The sequence below is a fragment of the Leopardus geoffroyi genome, chromosome X, assembly GCF_018350155.1.
Source record: "Leopardus geoffroyi isolate Oge1 chromosome X, O.geoffroyi_Oge1_pat1.0, whole genome shotgun sequence".
Taxonomy (NCBI): domain Eukaryota; kingdom Metazoa; phylum Chordata; class Mammalia; order Carnivora; family Felidae; genus Leopardus; species Leopardus geoffroyi.
In genome coordinates, this window is record NC_059343.1 from 110,362,930 (window position 1) to 110,382,812 (window position 19,883).

At 45.0% G+C, this 19,883-nt stretch overlaps 1 protein-coding gene across 4 annotated transcripts in view; it reads right to left on the minus strand.

Moving 5' to 3' along the window:
- HS6ST2 (heparan sulfate 6-O-sulfotransferase 2) overlaps positions 1 to 19,883 on the minus strand; it is a 293,366-nt gene that overhangs the window by 78,669 nt on the left and 194,814 nt on the right. For 2 of the 4 annotated variants that reach the window (XM_045472487.1, XM_045472485.1), the window contains exon 3: positions 1,803 to 1,835. The exons of the other annotated variants lie outside the window; for them this stretch is intronic. In XM_045472487.1, coding sequence (XP_045328443.1) covers positions 1,803 to 1,835 — 33 coding nt within the window. The remainder of the gene's footprint in view (positions 1 to 1,802; positions 1,836 to 19,883) is intronic. 4 annotated transcript variants of the gene reach the window in all.

Here is a 19,883-nt window from a genome sequence, read left to right on the forward strand (position 1 = left end):
CTGGTCTGAAACAATTAGTATCAGTTTTAATTGTGCCTGTGCATAACAATAATACAAGGCATTTGGGCTGGCTTCCACTGATTGTTCCCTTCTTTCTCTGGATTACAGAATCCATTCAGACAACTAAATAATAGCGAGCATTTATGCAAATTGTTAATTATGAGGCAGAACTCATCATAATCTTGTATATTTCTAAAACTGCATGTGCGGGAGGGGGATTACCAAATGAATTGTTGCTTTATTATTTTACTAGTGGTTGAAAAATATGTTAGCCTTGCAAATAGTTTTCATACGTCATTCCGCCCAGAAGCACCAGAAATGTCCCCAGCGACATTTACCAAAGCTGCTTCTCCTCCATCGCCCCATCTGTACCTCTCTCCCTTTCTCACAAACTCAGAGCAGGTATAAATTGCTCTGATAATAACTGATCAGAACCATAATAAAAACAGAGCATTCACTTTGTTACCTAGCAAAACCGGTATAGATACATGGTTCGCTCATGTAGTAAATTTTAAAGCAAAACTAAAACAACATTCTCAACATTTCCCCCATAAGAGCAATGGCTGGGATACTAGTCTGTATGTTACAGACCGTTATTTTAATGGTCCTCCACTCTTTCATTTTACAGATGGGGAAATCAAGGCTCACAGCAGAGATGGGACTTGAGCAAAGTCACCCCACCAGTAGTGGCAGAATCTAATGCCCTTGCCACCATGATACATCCAGGCTATAATCTTTAAACGCCCTCCCATACTAATGTTATGTGATGAGGGGTCTATGTGTGTCTATACAATTTATCCCAACCAATTATAAGCTGCCTATGGAATTAAAGACCGAATTTACTATTCTCGTCTGTCAAGCAAATCCACTGAGGCCCTCATGGGAATATGGAAGTCCAGCTCCCGAACGCGAGCTGGGCACTTAAGAAATGGCCCATCTATTCTGTTTGAATGAGAATCTACCCCAGTGGAGGAATCTCAAGGCTACCTTTGCTCCTTAACCTGTTTGGCCAGAGGGCATAGGATGGAATTCAGGTGGATAGGAAGAGAAAGCAAAAACACTGGTAAATATTTCTGGTGCCAATAAGCCTACGATAGTCCAAACACAGGCAACCAGAGCACGCATTTACAAGATAGCTTATGATTCCCACCAGCCTCTTCAGCACTCATGGCGATATGATGGTACTGCACAGGTGCTGTCCTAGAGCATTCTCGATAACCCACCCTCCCCCCCAGTTAGGAACTTTCCACGTTTGATTAGATTCGCTCTGCTGCAGAGTCCCTGTCATAAAGGCCCCTCGCCTGTGGGATTATTCTACCTTGCAAGTCCGTACATTTACACACTTTAAACACCCTGATATTTTCAAATAATTGATTTCCCTTCAATGAAATGCTGACCTAGCTGTTCCCTAAACCACCACCAGCCCAGCGACAGGCAGGCGTGCCTGAAGCACCGTGAAAACCACTCTGTGGATGGTGGGGCGTTCTTAACAAAACACTCTACTGTGTCGTCCTATTTCAGCAAAAAGAGAAAGGAGCTAATGACCAACTGTCCAACTGTCTAGGGTGCTGGCCCTGAACATTCATCCCACTTCTGCGCTAGGTCAGCTTTCAGAGCCGAGACTACATGCCTGGGTAGTTTCAGCTGTTTTAAACAACAACAGAAAAAGAGCCCTGGAAAGCATTTGTCCAAGCCAAAACCTAACTATTCATCGTATTGAAATCAAAGGAAGAAGCGACTGCAGAGTCTGTTCGTTCTAGCTTACTTGGGGTCAGTTGAACTAGAAATACATTGTCACTTACCTTGCTGCATCTAGAATCTGAAAAATCCTCCACCTGTTAAAGGAACAGTAAAACCAGGTGCTAGCAAGAGCGTGGTAAGAGAAGAGTTAAAACAACAAAAGTGTCCCAGTTTGCTTTGATAGTGTATTTTTCCAGCTTCCCAAACCGCAAGGAAACAGCTCATGGATGGCTCCTCCACTTTGCTCCCCGTTCGTTCCTCTCAAGGAGTGGGGGATTATAAATCAGGGGGCTCACAGGGGCAGGGCAGCGTGAGAGCCTGACCTCTGGAGGGCTATGGGCTGAGAATGATAGATCTACCACTGGGTCATGTTCATTCCACGCCCCCTCACAAAAATGATGGCAATCTAAGCAAAACACAAAAAGTCAATAAACCAAAAACCAAACCAAAGCAAATGTTATGGCATCACTAAAATGGAAACACCTGACTGAAGAGACCCATGAGGAACTGGCAGGGATTGTTTTCATATTATCAGGACTATACGCAACACAAATAACAAAAGGAAAAGAAAAGAACGATTAGCCTTTGCCGATGCTCTTCCAACAGATGAAAATGCAAAGCACACACCAAGTGATACCTAAATCATCACTCTAGACCCTTCCACCCAAACGCAAGACATCCTCCAAAGTAAGCAATGTTTCTCCATGCAAAACAAACAAACAAAATGCTTAGTTGTTTTCTTAATATATGTCTTAAGAGTCACAAAACACTAATTCCACTACATGAATTTCTGGTGTTAGCAGGGAATTTGCGCACAGGTCATTTGCTAATCTGAGGGTTCAAGGGGAACTCAATTAGCTTTTCGCTGTGAATTAAGCCAGAACAAGGGATATTACAATGTAATAACACATTTGTGTCCAAAAACAAGTTATACAGCCTGTACACTTTCTTGGGAGAAGTGCTTCTTCACATGGAATGTCTGGAGGCTTTAGAAGTGAGTTAATAGAAACTTTGAATTGCAGGACTAGGAGCAGAGCCTTTGCATCATCATTTGGGAAGCAATATAAGACTCTTCTCGTGGGTTCCCGGTGTGGCTAAGCCCCCCTTCTCCGGTTCTGTGAGTTGTTAAGATCGCTGGAGAAGCTAACATTATGGGAAACAAAAGTGATGTACTTGGTGAGCTTGACAAAAGCTCTGTTAAACAAGACACCCCCGTTAGCTGACTTACCATCCGAGGCCCGATGTGCTCCTCTTCCATTCCAGTCGCAAGAAAGAGGCAATCTAGAGTGTTCTGACCTACCCCATGACTTAGCTTCCCTACACAGTTAAGGGAGGCTAGGACCTCTTCCACTGAACTCAGCCTCATGAACAAAAAACAACACAACTTTGGGTGAAAAATTAAAAGAAAAGCAACCAACAATAAGGAAACATAAAGCTGTATGTTGATTCTTAGTACCAGAAAATTCTAAAGTCAAATAGGTAGCACATTCCCAAACCATCATTTTCTGTTCTGCGGCACTAATAGAAATCCTCAAATACTAGAAGTATGTACAGAATTGATTTATCTGGGGACCGGACCAAATTTACCATCAATCAGGGGGACTATTATCTCTTGAGATTAAAAAAAAATTTCTACATAAATTTCCCCACTGCCTATGAAAGTTTGCCTGGTGATTGCACTGAGAAGACTTTTGGGAGTTCATTGCCTTACCTGGGAATCCAGATTGCCAGAGATGGAATATTCAATGGTAATCCAGGAAGATGTTACAGGTGCATCAATCAAAAGGGAAGGCAGTCATCAGAAGTGAATCAAAGGCCATGGAAGGAATATGTAAAAAAAAGAAAAAAGGGAAAACATACTGATTAGAAAAAGTGAATTAACTTTATGAACCCATTTTACATTCACACACACACACACACACACACACACACACACACTTTGGGAAGGTTCTCAAATGGAATCTTTTAAAAGGAGTCTTTAATAAAAAGAAAAGGTAATGGTACAACGTGACAGAGGTGCTAAATATCACTATAGTGGCAATCATATTACAATACATATAAATGTATTAAATTAACACATTGTACACATCGAATTTATACAATGCTGTATGTCAAATACATTTAATAAAAAATCATCCCACCAAACGTTTAACATTTACTATGTGATAGGCATTATTGCTAGGTATTGAGGACACAGCAGTGAATAGAACAGACACAAATCCCTGCCTTCATGTAATTTACAACCTCGTGGAAGATTTTTTTAAGCCAAGTTCTTGGAGAAGACTTCCACAGAAATATACTGTGTGTTATTAGTCCTAGAAAAGAAATTTTCCTCATTTTATTTATGTCTTGACTTATGTATTGAGAACATATCCGATGGCATTGGATTCAACAACTGTACTAGAAAGAATTGCCTTTTTGATTGGAGAAGACGTTGTTTGCATTCACGAATTCTCCATGTGCAAAGCGCCATCAAAAGGCTGTGAGACAGACTTCATTTCGGCTGGGCCATTTGCTGTCCACAGAACCCCACGTGCATGCGCTTTGCGATGCTGTAAAGACAAGAAGTGCCTCAATGGCAGCTTTGTAATATTGCAGTGTCATAGAGCTCTTGTCACTGGATGCTCTAGTGTTCTGTAACAGCCAGCACTGGTGACACTCTGAGATCACACTCCTCACCCCTCAGCAAGTCCCGTCCTGGGAAAGCAGCAACAGTTGGCAGATAAAAGGAGCTGTGGTCTTTATGCCCGAGACCCAGACACTGGATGGAGAAGCATCTAGAGTAACCATCCTCTGGGCTGGGGTTTGAGAAGATGTGACTAAATCTTCCTCAAGTGACAGCTACTGAGTAAATGTCAAATTAGCAGGGAAAGAAGAGGCGAAAATGAAGGTAATACACGGATATCATTGGAAAGATGGGGCAGACTTGGGGGCCCCAAAACTCCAGACGGTGATTCATGCTAAGCAGAAACCTCCATGATAACACCTACTCCCCGGGATTTATATTCTCAGGGCAGTTGCTTCGGGCCTCAGAAACACACACACATACAAAAAGCTGCTATCGAGTCACTTTGATGTTAGGGATCCAAATTAAGACCTAGAAAAGCTGCAATGATGTAAATATGGGAGAGCCCTTGCCTGAAAGTCAGGATCCCTGGTTTCTAAATCCTGGTTTTACCAATGACTCATTTGATCTTGGGCAAATACTCCTATAATTCTCTAGTAGTTTGGCCTTTTGCGTTGGGGCCAAGTTAGTTAAGAGTACAGCAATCTCTAGCCACTTTCTCAGTGCAACACGCCATTAGGAGTTCAGAGAGCCCAGAGCCCAACATTCTGAGCTTATGTGTCAATGAGAATATAGCCCAAACAATAATAGCCGAGCTCAAATGCAGCTGATCCTCTTTCTTTCCGGGGAAACTGCTTTGTTTATTTGAAATACACAACGGCTGGTTCTTTAGGATGGAAAAGTTACGCAAGGAAACTTAAATGGAAATCTAACCGATGCACAATCGATGCCCCCCATCCCGCCCCCCGCCCCCCCACCACCATTTCTCTTTCTCCTCATGCAGCTTCTTCATCGGCCGGGAGCCTGGGCTGTTGGTGATTACTGTCAATCAGCAGAAAGATCCACACGCTCCCTGATAAAGGCTGCAAAGATGCTCAGATTTCTCAAAGGATGGTTTTAAAAAACCCATACCAACATTGCTCCGGTCTGATTTCAGATCTGCGGCAGATAATACGCCCCGTGGGAACCAATTACCTATCATTACTCCAGAGCTGCCAAGCAAACGGCCCATTCGGCCTCTCTGGTTTCTAACACCGGATTGGTTTCCTCACCCTCTTGCCAACTTCCACGCCCCGAGTTGGAGTTGTGGTGCCCTTGACTTCCCACCTTGTTCCCACTTAGGATGCCCCTCCAACTTCATCCTGGTCTGATCTGGCATACCATCGCTCAATTACCCACCACCTCCTTTTGTGCCTCAGGCCACTTCGTCATGTAGTCTTTGAAGGCCAAATTCAGTATCTCCTAGTGAAAAAAGCTTATTCTGCATGCTAAATCAGGTCCCCTAAATGCACAGGGGTCCCATGCCCAGAAAGTCCCAGGCGAAGAATTCCTGCTCAAACTGGTGGGGGGAAATGGAGAAGCCAGAGGAAAGGCCTGAATGCTTCTTAAGGCCCTAGGCAAAAGCTCCCTGTCTGCTTTATTGGTCTTTTTTTTTTAAATTTTTTTTTTCAACGTTTATTTATTTTTGGGACAGAGAGAGACAGAGCATGAACGGGGGAGGGGCAGAGAGAGAGGGAGACACAGAATCGGAAACAGGCTCCAGGCTCTGAGCCATCAGCCCAGAGCCTGATGCGGGGCTCGAACTCACGGACCGCGAGATCGTGACCTGGCTGAAGTCGGACGCTCAACCGACTGCGCCACCCAGGCGCCCCTGCTTTATTGGTCTTAAAATGCTTGGCGTCAGCCTTCTGCTCACGCACAAGCCTGAGAGGTAGTGTGGGGCCATGGAATAAACCCAGGCGTCTAGTTCTGGTTCTAGTCTGGGTTCTTTCATTTACTACCTGCATGACTCTGCCAAGGTGCCTTAAGCTCTCAGCCTTGACTCCTTCATCTACAAAATGGGGACAAGTATAGTGCCCACGCCAGTAATGACATTCAGCATATTGAACACACGACATGGCTTGGGCACTGACCAATCAGAGCAGAAAGCACCTAAAAACAACTTGTGTAGAAAGGCCAATGTGTGTGTCACAAGGCTACTCTGAGGACTAGAGGAGGTTTCCTGAGTTTGTCTTGACTGCTCCTTCCACAGCGTCCCCTTCCCCCAAGATACTAAACCCGGCTTCCAGACCCATCTTCCTGGCCTATTTTCTCTGCCAGTTGACAAGGGATTCAATCCTACCCTTGCCTTTGGGCAACAGTATTAAGAATACTGGGTCTTTTAGACCCACAGAAATGACCTTCTGATGGTTCAGTCTCCAGTCTTATGACATTTAGAGAGGACACATTTTTGATAAGGATTTGTCCCTTCCGTTTATACCACCGAAATACTATATATATATATATATATATATATATATATATGTGTGTGTGTATATATATATATATATATATATATATATATATATAAAATATACGGCACAGAGCTATTCTAGCTATGTCAAAAACTCTTTGGTTAATAGCTGCTGATTTCTTATTCCCTGGAGTCGGTGTGTGTAGGGAAAGATGCACACAGCACAAGGTTAGAAAGATGCCTGGACTAAAAGTCAAAAGACTGAGGTCCCCATGACAACTCTGCTGTGTGACCCTGGGCAAGCCCATCCTCCCGTGGGGAAGATGGCTCTCGGTTTCCCTCTCTACACAGTGAAGGTGTTGGATTGGGTGTGTTCCCAAAGGCTCCTTGTTCATTACAACATTTTAAGACTTTATAAGGAATTTGACTCAGTTGGGAGCATTTCTCCGAAGTAGAGCCTGGGTTCTTACAAACGGAGGCCTAGGGAAAAATACTCTTGAGTTGCTCTGAGAAATTCTGGGACCAAAGGCAGAGTGGACGAGTTTGTCTTCAGTGGCCCTTCCTCCCATTAGATCGCCAGACCTACCCCTGGCTTCTCAGGAAACTGCATGAGGCAGGCCAGAGAGATTCTGGTCAGTGCCCAGTGTGGAGGACGTGAGTCACCTAATTAGGGTGTAATAAGCCAATTTGGGGGGACGGCTAGAGACGGCTTAAATGTGGTAACTCTCTGAGGTTATATTTGGACTGGGCACTAAACCTAAAAAAAAAAAAGTAACTAACATGCGTATATCAGCCCCTTGGGCTGGGAAATCCTTCGAGTACCATCTCTACCGAGAGCATAAATCACCTTCTATCCCAAGGTTAGATTTAGATCTCAAGTGGCTGATAAACAAATGAAATTGAAACTTCTTTTCTGCAATCATCAACCAGAGACACCGAGTCACTGAGAGATGTTTTTTGGTGATCTTTAGGGACCATTAGTGTTGCTGGGGAAGGGACTCATCACAGATCACAGAACACAGCTGTGGCAGAGCTAAGACCAGGACCCAAGTCTATGGGTCCTTTCCCAAGGTGGGGGGACACACACTACCCACCCCGCCTCCATCTGAGAACTGCCCGGGGGCAGCTGGCAAACAGGCACCTGCATCTGGAGACACAACCACACAACCCTGAACACATCTCAAAGAGCAATGGCTGCAAAAAATGGGAAAACAGCCATAAAACCCCTCAAGGATGTTAACTTCTTGTTCAGCAGCTGTTCAATTGTAAACACATTTTCCTAAGCTTCTCTCTCACGTTCTGTTTTCTGCCTAAACAGGCTTCTGCTACATCACGTGGCAACAGTCGGGGATCCTTATGTTCTCCTCGTTTGAGAAATAATGCCTAATACCTGAGTCTTGTATTGCCAAAAACACCGACCACATTGGGGAAACAAAGTGGATCTGATGAGGAAGACTGCTCCACAATGCTTTTCAAATAGTGTTTTCTCATCTGTTGGCGAGCCAGTCAATTTTCTGTTAGGACGTCTTCTCTAAACTGTCTGTTGTCTGAAGTTAGTTACTGGACCGGCCCCCTCACATCACCCCTACCTCCGCCCACCGGTTTGTAGTAAAATTCTCCCATTTTGGCATCATAAGAGTGCCCTCTAGTGCTGATCTAATTAAGAATGTGGAGACCGAGGGATTCCTGTTTTGGCGAGAAATGGGTGTAACTCTGGTTTGTCCTTGGCTACGTCACGATATATTCTTTCTGAAAGAATCTTTAAAGCACCTACTTGACAATTTCGTCTTTCAAAAAGCAGTGAAAGGGATATTTTGCCACCGCACAAACAAAGCAAAATGAAACAAAAAAATAAAAACAAAAACAAAAAAAGGAGGGCCATCAAAGAAAATCTGGCTTCTTCTTCCTCCTGCAAAGCATTCCTACTCATGATGTGGGCGCACTGGGTGAATTATAGACTAAGGCACAGAGACACAGGCCGACTCCATCAACTCAAAGTTGACGGCGATTTTCGACTACCTTTTAGAGTTCCTCAGAGGCAAACACCTGCATTTGTACGGAAGGCTCCAGCCACGCATTTCCTCAATTTGGTCATATATATACTTCTTCCTTGAAGGAAAGACGGACCTTGACCATCCACTCTCGAAAGAGTTCCTTGTCGAGATTTCGGGGGTACAACAGAGCTTGCTTTCTGTTAATAAGGGCCTGAAAAAGTCTCACTTATAATATAAATATAAATGCGTGTGTGTTGCTTATTTTCTCTCATTCTGTTTCCATATTTTAGAGTTTGGGGCCTAGAAGGTCCACAACGAATGCTATTTCAGCACTGGCTCAACTCAGCCGGGAGGATTTCCACCATCCCCCTTACGTTAAGCTCCATTAGGGGCTGCTGCTCCGTGGCACCCCCACGTATCTTACGCCGACACAGAACAAGCAGGGTGAGCTGCGAATGCGAGATGTAACTGCTGTGCTCGCATTTTAACAAATTTGAAACACACAGCACGAAAAAGTCCCTACCACGTACTGACCTAGCCAGTCCTAAACTAAACGTCGAGATCATTCTCAGGAAATACTCAGCCAAGTCACTGACAGGATCAGACAGTACAGACACACAGAATGGTATATTCTGGACCATTCTGGACCAACATGCCAGCCACTCTAGGCAAGGAGCTTCCGTGTCTGCTGAAGTCAAAGCATGGCAGGAGCCACTGGATTTGGTCGGAAACTTCCGTCAAGCCAGCCCCAGTGAAGTGGCAGGTCCGTGAAGGGGTGATGTGATGGAGTGGAGGGCATGCGGGCTCGGGAGCCGACAGAACCGTTTCAATCCCAGCTCCTCCACTGTCCTTTGATTGCTTCAAACCTACAGGCTCATTTTTCTCAACAAAACTGTGATGTCCTTGTGATCTCCAGTAATACCTAAGAGAGGACCCAAACCAGGGGCTCAATGAAACCTGCCGAATGTAACGTAACCCACAATTTTGGCGAAAAGTGCCCCCCTCGTTATCCAGATGCTCCTAAAGATCTAGGTGTCTGGGATCAAGCAAATGAAACATCTGTGCAATGGACTTCATTGTTGAAAACGTGCACCAAGTAGGCGAAGTCAGTCAGAGAAAGACAAACGCCATATGATTTCACCCATAGGTGGAATTTAAGAAACAAAACAAATGAGCTAAGGGGAAAAGGAGAGAGAGAGAGAGAGAGAGAGAGAGAGAGAAACAGACTCTTAACTACAGAGAACCAAATGATGGTGACGGAGATTAAGGAGTGTATTTGTTGTGATGAGCACGGACTGTCGTATCGAAGGGCTGAATCACTATACTGTACACATGAAACTAATAGAACACCGTATGTTAGCTAACTGAAATGAAAATGAAAAACGAAAGTAAGCACAGCTTTTAACCCGCTGTTAATGGACATGTTGCTTTTTTTTCTTTTTTTTTAATGTTTTATTTATTTTTAAGACAGAGAGAGACAGAGCATGAGTGGGGATGGGGCAGAGACAGAGAGGGAGATACAGAATCTGAAGCAGGCTCCAGGCTCTGAGCGTCAGCACAGAGCCCGACGCGGGGCTTGAAGTCACAAACTGTGAGATCATGACCTGAGCCGAAGTCGGACGCTCAACCGACTGAGCCACCCAGGTGCCCCGATACATTGCTTTTTGAAAACTTGTGAGCCACTCAACATTTTCGTGGGCTTTGGACATGTTTCAAGGTGACGGTGTAGAACCACGGTTAGGGCAAACCCTTTGTTTTCAAGAGGAAACAGATCTCCCATGATTGCAGGATTCTTAGTTTGATGTCTTACCCGCAGTTTCAAAACCAGGTGCCAGAAAGACCCTGTGCACTTCTGCCCCAAAGAATACAAAATACAGACAAGTTTGCCAAATCATCGGGACGAGTACACAGGGGCTCTTTTCTAAATTATTGGAAATTATTCCTCAGTGGCCAACGATAACAATCATGCTATTAGCTACCATTTAATGAGTGCTTACTATATGCCAGACACCATGCACTTTGCAGGAATTATCTCATTTTATCCTGAACGAAAGTCTGTGCTCACTGCATAGATACTGGAGCCTCCGAGGGGCTCGCACAGCTAACAACTCAAATCCAGAGTTGTAGGATGCCAGCACCCCAGCTCATTAGCTACTAAAATGTACTAGGCATCCTTCTCATTTTACAGGTGACTCAGGCGAGGCCCAGGGAATAATTTGCTCAGGGTCGCGCGGCTAGTAAGTGAGGGCGCTGACGTGGGAATATCCAACATGCCCTACCCCTGTACCTTGTGCCTTCCCCCATGCGCTGTGCGCTACGCCTCCTCCAGACACTGATGAGGGAAGAGCGACCGCATCCAAGCTCTCTGTACCAACAGCACTTGTACCAACAAGTTACTGTGCAGGCCTGTAAACTGCCCTGAAGTGATTCCTTACGCGCCTCTCTTTAAGCTTCTCATGGGACCGTTTTTCATTTTGAATTCCAGGATAAACTTGCAGGCTATGACTGCCAAGCACTTGAATACACAAGGAAGAGAGGTAATAGCTCATTTGAAGATGAAACCCCGGTGTAAATCTTCACCATGGCCGCGCTGCTCCCCTACGACATAAATCAGGCAGCAGTGGGTGGGCTAGGGGCCCGCAGGGAAAAGGAAGTTGGCAAACAGATCAGGCCTCTCTCTCTAGAGCAGAAGTGAGAGCTGTTTCTTGCTCTTATGCCTGTATTTTTTTTATCTATCGGATGTGTGATTGAATTAAATGGAGACAGAATCCAGAAAGTCCATGATAACCAAGGGGGGGAATAAAAACAGGAAGAAGCTATACTACGTGCCTCATTCCAAGCAGGCTCACGTAATTACGGTAGTAAGAGGAGAATTGTTGCCTTGGGAGAGAACTGTGTTCGCTGAACGATGGAGTCCATCCTCAAGCATGGTGGGCCAGGCCGCTCAACAATTTGACCTTGACTTGGCTTAAAAGCCTGTCAGAGCTGGAAGGTACCCTTAGAGAACATCAAACCCAACCTCTGCATTTTATAGGCCCTGAGAGCGAAGGGACTTACCCAAGGTCGCACGGTTCATGCCACCATGGCTATGCTGCTCCCCTAGGACATCAAGCAGGTGGCAAGGGGTGGGCTAGAGGGATGGGAGTAAACAGGCCAGTTGGGAACCAGCAGCAGGAGATCCAGGCATGAGGACCGGGCTTTGTTGTTTAATGAGAACAATAGTTTTGTGAGATGATCTTTCCTATCTTCTTGTACAGGTGAGGAAACTGAGCCTCAGAGACAGGAAGCCACTTGCCACGGGTCCTGCAGTTATTCAGACAATGGGACTTGGTTGATCTGAATCCAAAGCCTATGTGCTTTTCACCTCAACTATGTTTTGGCCCCCTCCTTTCTCTGTTGGCCACATGCCAAAGAGAAAGGAGGTTCCTCCAGCTTCCGAGTCGTCATGTGCTCATTTTTTTGCCATTGTAAGTCAAATCGGGTGAGCACACATCTGCAAACCCACGTCCAACAAAACTTTGTCCAGCACCTGGTTCTTGGCTTCCCAGGAGCACCTTTAGACTGTCCTTGGCCTTGGAACCTGAGGCACACAGGGAGCCATCAGAATAGCCTATCAGTTTCCTCATAACCGCAGACAGCTTTGTAACTGCTACACACACACACACACACACACACACACACACACACGAACTGGTGGTGCCACCTCAGGCTGCTGAGGCTCCCTGCCCGGGATCTAAGGAGCCACTGACCATGGCATCCAAACTGTCAGTTAAGTGGGATGATGCTGTAGGAGTTTCTTGGTGCCTAAAGGCGAGGGGGACAGTGAAGTCTGTATGTGGCACGAGGCATTTCACATCTGCACACACAACTCCCCTCAGCCCCACTATGGGAGCCCTGTAGCAGCATATTGATGTCTCTTCCTTCAAGTAGGCTGATCGGCACTGAAGTAGTAGGGCTAGTCCCCAGGAGTAGGAGGAAGAATCTGGAACTGCTTATTTGAAGCTGGGCTTGCTGAATTGCTAATTGTCCAAATGGCACATCAATTAGGCTGCTTGCTCATTCCTCCTGATCAAAATGGGGGTGGGGAGGTGGGCAGTGTCTATCCTATAGGCAGTGGAGAAATCACCAGGCAGCCAGGTTTGTGTAAACTGAATCCTGGTTTCCCGCTGACAGACGTTCTGATCAATCTCTAACTCCCAACAGTTGGTGGTTGCCCTTCACACTCTGGCTTTTGGCTACTCTGCCCTCAGCCCCTCATCAGGCACGTAATGATCTGGAAACCCACATGAGTTGCTGCTGTAAGGGAAGCCCAATGTAAAAGAATCTTTCTCTGGAGAAGCCCTCTGAATATATCAGGAAAGTTATTTTAGATCTCAGATAGAGATTTCTCCCCAAACAAGAGCACATCTGTCTTCAATTCAAATTTTATTCTTCACTCCTCCAACATATATCTCAATTTTTAACAGCTTTGTTGAGATGCAATTCACATACCACACAACCTACTTAAAGTGCACAAATCAGTGGTTGTTAGTAGAGTCACAGATCTGTACTGTCATCACCACAACTTTAGAACATTTTCATCACCTCGAAACGAAAGCCAGTATCCTTTGGCTGTCACCGCCATATATCCCTATCCCTTCCAGGCCCTGCCCATCACTGATCTACTTTATCTCTAGGGATTTTCCCATTTTGGACCTTTCAAGTAAATGAAATCATTTGACACGTTGTCTTTTATGTTGGTTTCTTTGACTTAGCGTCACGTTTTCCAGGTTCCTCCATGTTGTAGCATACGTCAGTACTGCATTCCTTCTCATGGCCAAAGAGTATTCCATTGCATGGATATCCAAAGTTCAAAAAAAAAAAAAAAAAAAAAAACCAAATAAGGTGCATCTAAACAATTTCATCGCCACCCACTGGACAAGTCTACAGACCTGTCCTGAGCACCTGCTATGGTGGGTCTATAACTAGCATCACTGGGGTACATGGAGAGGAATAAGAAGACGAAGCAAACACATCCAATTGGTCCATCAACAAACATCTACTGAATGTCTCTGGTGTGCCAAGAAGGTGCTAAGGCACTTGGAATACAAGGACGAGCAAGACATGGTCCCTGCCTTCTATGAGCAAACAGCGGGGACAGCCGTGTGGAAGACCATGCATCATACACAGCAGCTCCACAGGACTCATAAGTTACGGTAAGCCCATTTTCCACTCGGGAGGAGTTCACAGCCCAGGATTGGGTTCCTGATCCCACAAACGTTCAGGAGTGAAGCCAGCCCAAGAGAGGGCAGCAGCCAGGGATCCAGGTGGGTTTTTTTTGTTTGTTTTGCATGTTTTTTATTGGCATGAAATTCACACAACATAAAATTAACCATTTTAAAGTACGCAAGTCAGTGGAAATTGGTACATTCACATGTTCTGCAACCACCACCTGTATGTAGTTCCAAAACATTTTCATCACCTTAAAAGGAAACCCATACCCATTAAGTGGTCACACTTTCTTCCCCACTTCCCTCAGCTCTGGCAACCACCAACCTGCTTTTTGTCTTTCCGGATTGGCCTATGTGGATAATTCATATGAGTGGAATCACACAATACGTGGCACTTTTAGTCTGGCTTTTTCACCTACATAAAGTTCTGGAGGTCCATCCCTATTGTAGCATACACCAATACTTCAAACCTTTTTATGGCTGAACAATAGCCCATTGTGTGAAGACATCACATTTTGTTTATCTGTTCATCGGCTGATGAGTATCTGTGTTGAGTCTACTGTTTCATTATCATGATTAATGTTGCTATGAACATTCATTTACAAGTGTTTGTGTGCACATATGTTTTCATTTCTCTTAGGTATGTGTATATGTACGCCGAAGAGGGGAACTGCTGGGTCATATAGTAACTATATGCTTAACTTTTTGAGGGACTGCCAAAACGTTTTCCATAGCAGCTGCACCATTTTACGTTCCCACCAGCAAATGACAAGGGTTCCAATTTCGCCCAGAGATTCAGTTTTATTTCTTATTCCGGAGGCGAGTTCCATTAAATTGGAGACACCCAATTAGCCCAAATGATTGACCCTAATGTTGGGCATTTGGGGCTGGGCCTCTTAATTAATGGTTAGGCTGGTGGGAGAAACAAAGCAAATGAGGACAGAGGGAACCACAACCCCCCACCCCCAGCTCTGGGAGTACCTCTGCGTGCGCTCACAGCCTGAAGGGAAAGTGGGCAGGTTGGCAGGATGGCTGTGGAACTGTCTTCTGACCCACATCAGTGGGACTTACAGCATCTTGCCCAGCAGAGGAGTGGGCGGAGAACATTCTCAGCTATAAGCCAAGCCCTGCGAGACTCAGGAGATGATTTTATGAAAGAAATGACATGAAATCAATAATGATTCTGGCAGTAAAGGAAAGAACAGCACAGCCTTCTCTATTAGACAAGAAATTGGAAGAGGTGTCAATGGCTTGCGAGGGCACTTAGATCCTGTGATATTTGGCACTGGCTCCTGTCCCCTGGAATAAAGATCGGACATAAATCTGGGAAATAAATAATGATGATGAATGCCTAGCTCTGAAGATGACAACACATAAGTATATCACTGAAACTTGCCCTTAGGGCCTGCCTCTCTCCCCCAGCGGATCAGACATCTCGGCAAACAGTGAATCCACTTCTCCTCCAGCCTGCATCACACTCCCTGGGCAGGTCAGCTCCATGCCGAGGTGGCATTAAATCTTTCAAGCCATATGATGCCACTCTCCTGAGCTGAGACTGTCACTATCAAGATGGCATACTACTGCCTGGGAAGAGCAGAGGCATGATCCCAAAGCCCCCCCTCCCTCCCCACCTCAAAGTCTGGGGGTTTGTATTCTCAGGGAAGAGGAGGCCAAGGGAAAGGATCTCAATGACCCCGATCAACTCCCAAATCCTTGGGTCTTCAGTAACCTAACATTTAGGTGGTGGGTTTCAAACACTTAGAAACAGAACCCTCTTTTCGAACAAAACCCTCCAATACCTCCGTCACCTAAAACACGGAAAAACTGAGTTGCTCTGTTTGAAGAGGGGATGAGATGAAGGCAGAGGGGAAAAGAGCAGAGCAGCCATGTATTGCTCCACAGGGTGGGCACTGCACAAGCCCAGGAACATCATTCATGCAGAGCAGCAGTTCTCAAAGGGTGGCATGAAGACACTGGCGGTCCCCAAGACCCACCCCCAGAGGTCCCCCAGGCCCTCCCTTTCCAAATATGTTTGTGTGAAGCCGGATCTTCTTCACATACTTCAGCCAAAATAACATATTAAAACGGCTCGAATGCAGAATCTGATATGAGAATCCATCTGTCTTCTATGAAGCCAGGCATCAAAAAGATTTACAAAATATAAAACATTGCCACTAATTTTTTTTTTTTTTTTGCTTTGGAAATCAGTTAATTTCCATTTAAAAAAAAAAGTCATGTTACTAGGTAATAGGTGTATTCTTGTCACTTTCCATAAGTGGTTTGGCGATTTTCCCAGTTTTAAATTCAAATACAGTAAAAATAGATATATCCCATATAAATAAAAGCTCTTTGGGGGGGGGGTCCCAAAATCGCTCCAAAGAGCGATTTTTAAGAGCATAAAGGAGTCCCGATAATCAAAAAGTTTGGGGCCCACTGACCTAGAATACAGTGTGAATAGGAGCCATGCAAAGCCCTGAGGCCCTAAGGGGTGCTTTACACGGTCTGAGACCTGCCTGATCGCCTCCTCCCACACCTTCCTTGCCTCTGAGGCAGCTCTTGGGACACCTCCTCGGGACCCTGAGTCCAACCGATCAGCCCAGCCCCCTCAGCTTGGAGAACAGGATGCTAGGGAAGGCAGGGTTATGGATTTGTACGTCAAGAACGGCCGAGCTACGCTTTGTCGAGCTCTCTGTGCTAGGCACTTTCTGAAATTCAGGTGGAGCCACCCTCCACCTGAGGTGCGTGCCTCATTTCCACGTTGCAAGCACATGTGGTCTGTAAGGCTCCACGTTTGAAGAACAGGCAACGGCCTGCCTTCCCTCCTCCACCATACTCACCTCTGAATCAAGCCAGCCCCAGCCTCCTGGGTACAAAGAATTCAAGCTGGCACCAGCTTCCTCAGCACATCTTGATAAGCAGCATGCAACCCACGGGAGACGGGAGTTTTGAAAAGCCAGGAATCAAGCCATTTAATCAGGTTCCCGTACAGTTCAAGAAAGACCCACGTGGCAACGACCGAGAGGTTAAGAGCAGCGTCTCGGCGCCTTGTCATGTGGTGACTCCACAGAGTGTGCCTTTGTGCCTTTTCCCCTCCTGCCCGGTGCAAACCTCCCATCCTCTGAAAAGACTCTACTGGGAAGGAGTGAGCCGAATATACCATTGGGCTAATCCCCGTAGAAGGACCTGAGAAGGACCAAGAACATTCCCACTCATCGCCCAAAATGGCAGAGCTGTGAGGGCCCATGGAGATGGGGGTGCACTGCAGAATCCCCCTGGAAGCTATTTAAAACACGCAGGACCACAGTGCCCTGTCCCAAGGGAAATCCTAGTCAGTCACGGATGAATCACGAGTGCACACGGCTGGTGGGGAACCAATGAGGACCAAAATCTCTCACTTAGCAGACGGAGAAACTGAGAGACAGAGAGAGAAAGAGCTTTGCCCAGAACACAGAGTTCAAGAAACAGCTGGGATGAGAATCCAGATATCTTGACCCCTAGTCTAGTACTTTTCCCACAATCCCAGGCTATATTCAATCCAAGGGGAAAACTAGTGTGTGTATGTGGGGGGGGGGGCGGGTAAAGGGGTGTTGAGGAGTATTTAGAAATCACCAAGCCATTTTTATTTGATTCATGCTTTTCATTTCACATTCTCTCCCTCTTCTTCCAACTTGATCACCGGATCCAAGCCTCTCACTTTATAGATGAGGGACCTGAGGGCCAGAGTGGAGAACAGTCTGATTCTGCCCCGGGTCAAATTTACGACCCGTATCTCTGTGCTTTCTGGCCTGTGTTCCTCCCACGACATTTTGGCCCCTAAGTCCCATCCTAAGACAAATACAATATTATAGATTGTATTTCATTCTATTTCCTCCTATAGAGGGGCAAACTTTGTTAGAAGCCAACACACTCCCTGGCTCTACAGCACTAGCCTGCCCTGGGAGCTGCTCTGACTGCTGATTTACAGTCCAAGCTCATATTTCAGGGCTGCCCTGGAATTATTGGGGAAGCCAGTTCTGCTAATATAGACAGATGACAGCAAAACTAAAGGGTAGTATTGCATGCAGTAAATTATTTGCATAGGTGGGACTTCTCTTTTAATTTTACTATTTTAAGATTACAAATTGTTTTCTGGCCTTTATGTATAATTAAATATAGATGTTCTCGGAGCTTAATGTCAGTTTAAATTTCAGCCCTTGGAAAGTAATTTGTTTGCATGTTCAATGGACAAACCATTTCTTATCGGTTTCAAGACCTGGGCTCATGCATCATGAATCAAGGTTGCCTTTATCAGAGCTATAAAGGTCAGGCAAAGTGGGCTTGCAACTCCAGTTGAGGCATTCTCTAAAAGAGAAAAATCGAGCCTTTGGTTCTCTGTCTTAAGTACACAAATGTCTTCATTTATGTAGGTATATGAATGATTCACCTGTGCCCTCTCCACACACAAAAGCCAGGTAAATAGTGTTGATTGTGCCATTACAGGCTGAATCACTGGAGAAAGTTGGACAATTCCCTTTACTCTCTGGGCCTCTGTTTCCTCATATGTATTGGATATCTCTTCTACTGTCAGCTCTAGACACTGAAAGGCGATCCCTGGAGGTGATTTTGAACGACACTGCTTTGGCTTAGAAAGCAGTTCGTAAGATTTTAAGCCCTTTAGGTGAAGCAATCAGCAGGGAAATGAGACCCATGGGTTCCTTGGCAGCCTCCTCCCTCTGGCTTTCCTCCCTCTGTCCTCTCCCTTTCCCCCTCATCCAGACAGATGGCAGCTATTCCAGCCCCTTTCTCAGTAGTTCCAAGATGATCTCCACTCCTTTAGACACCCCTGTAGTTCCAGAAATCTATTCTCCCAATGCATTCGCCAGCTTCTTAGGGTTCCTCTAGTACATCTGCACATATAACTAGGGCTTATAAAGGGAATACTGCTCATTGACAATACGTGACCTAGATATTTTATTTAATGAAAAATAAGAGCAGGTTGCTAAATAGGCTATGTAAGATGATGCTAGTACCCCCCACCCCCACAAGTAAACCAATCAGCACACACTTCCTCATATGGCAGGTGTCTAGACTAACTAGGGTCTCTGTTTCACTTCCCCATCAAAGTTAACAAAGGAGAATTCTGGAAGTTATCCTATAAGTACTTACTAATGGGTTCTCTGTTTTATCTTTCTTTGTTCTAATCCAAGGTATTAACATCTATAGAAACTCTCTCTTTCAGAATGTGTTGAAACTCTGGTTCAATTTGCCTGAATCCTTATAACTACATGCACATACCCCATACTAGCATTCCAATATGGGGATTCTGAACCAGAAAACACAATGAATGAGAAATGTTCAGGGTCCAAAACCTTCCTTACCTTCACAGTTGGATCTTCCTACCTCTACTTTAACTCTTCAACTAGTGTTTGGTTTTATAATTAATTGTTGGACACACCTGTCTTCCCAACTCAGCTGTAAGTTCCTTGAAAACAAATGGTTTCTTTTTCATCTTGTATCCCTTAAATTGTTCTAATGATAAAAGGTCCCCAAACAAACAAAACTCTAGTTAGAAATGAATTCCTTAAATGGTTAAGATAATAGGACTCAGAGCAGGAACAGAGTTTTGCTTCTAAACGTTCCATATTAGAGAGACTAGATAAGATTTAACAGAGTGTGAAAGCTTCTAGAAGAATGTCAGCAGTGGCTCTGGAACAGGGGTAACAGACTCAAGCCAATACTAAGTGCTTACTGACATATATTTCACTTAAATATCTTTCATGTAATTCTAACAATATCTTAAGGTATTATTATTTTCATTTCATAGATGAGGCATAGAGAGATTAAACTATTTACCCAAGGTCAACCTGTGCTTTAGGGTAGTATGTCAAAAAAGTAAAAGACTTGGCATAATACCCTCCATTTCTATCCACATTGCTGCAAAT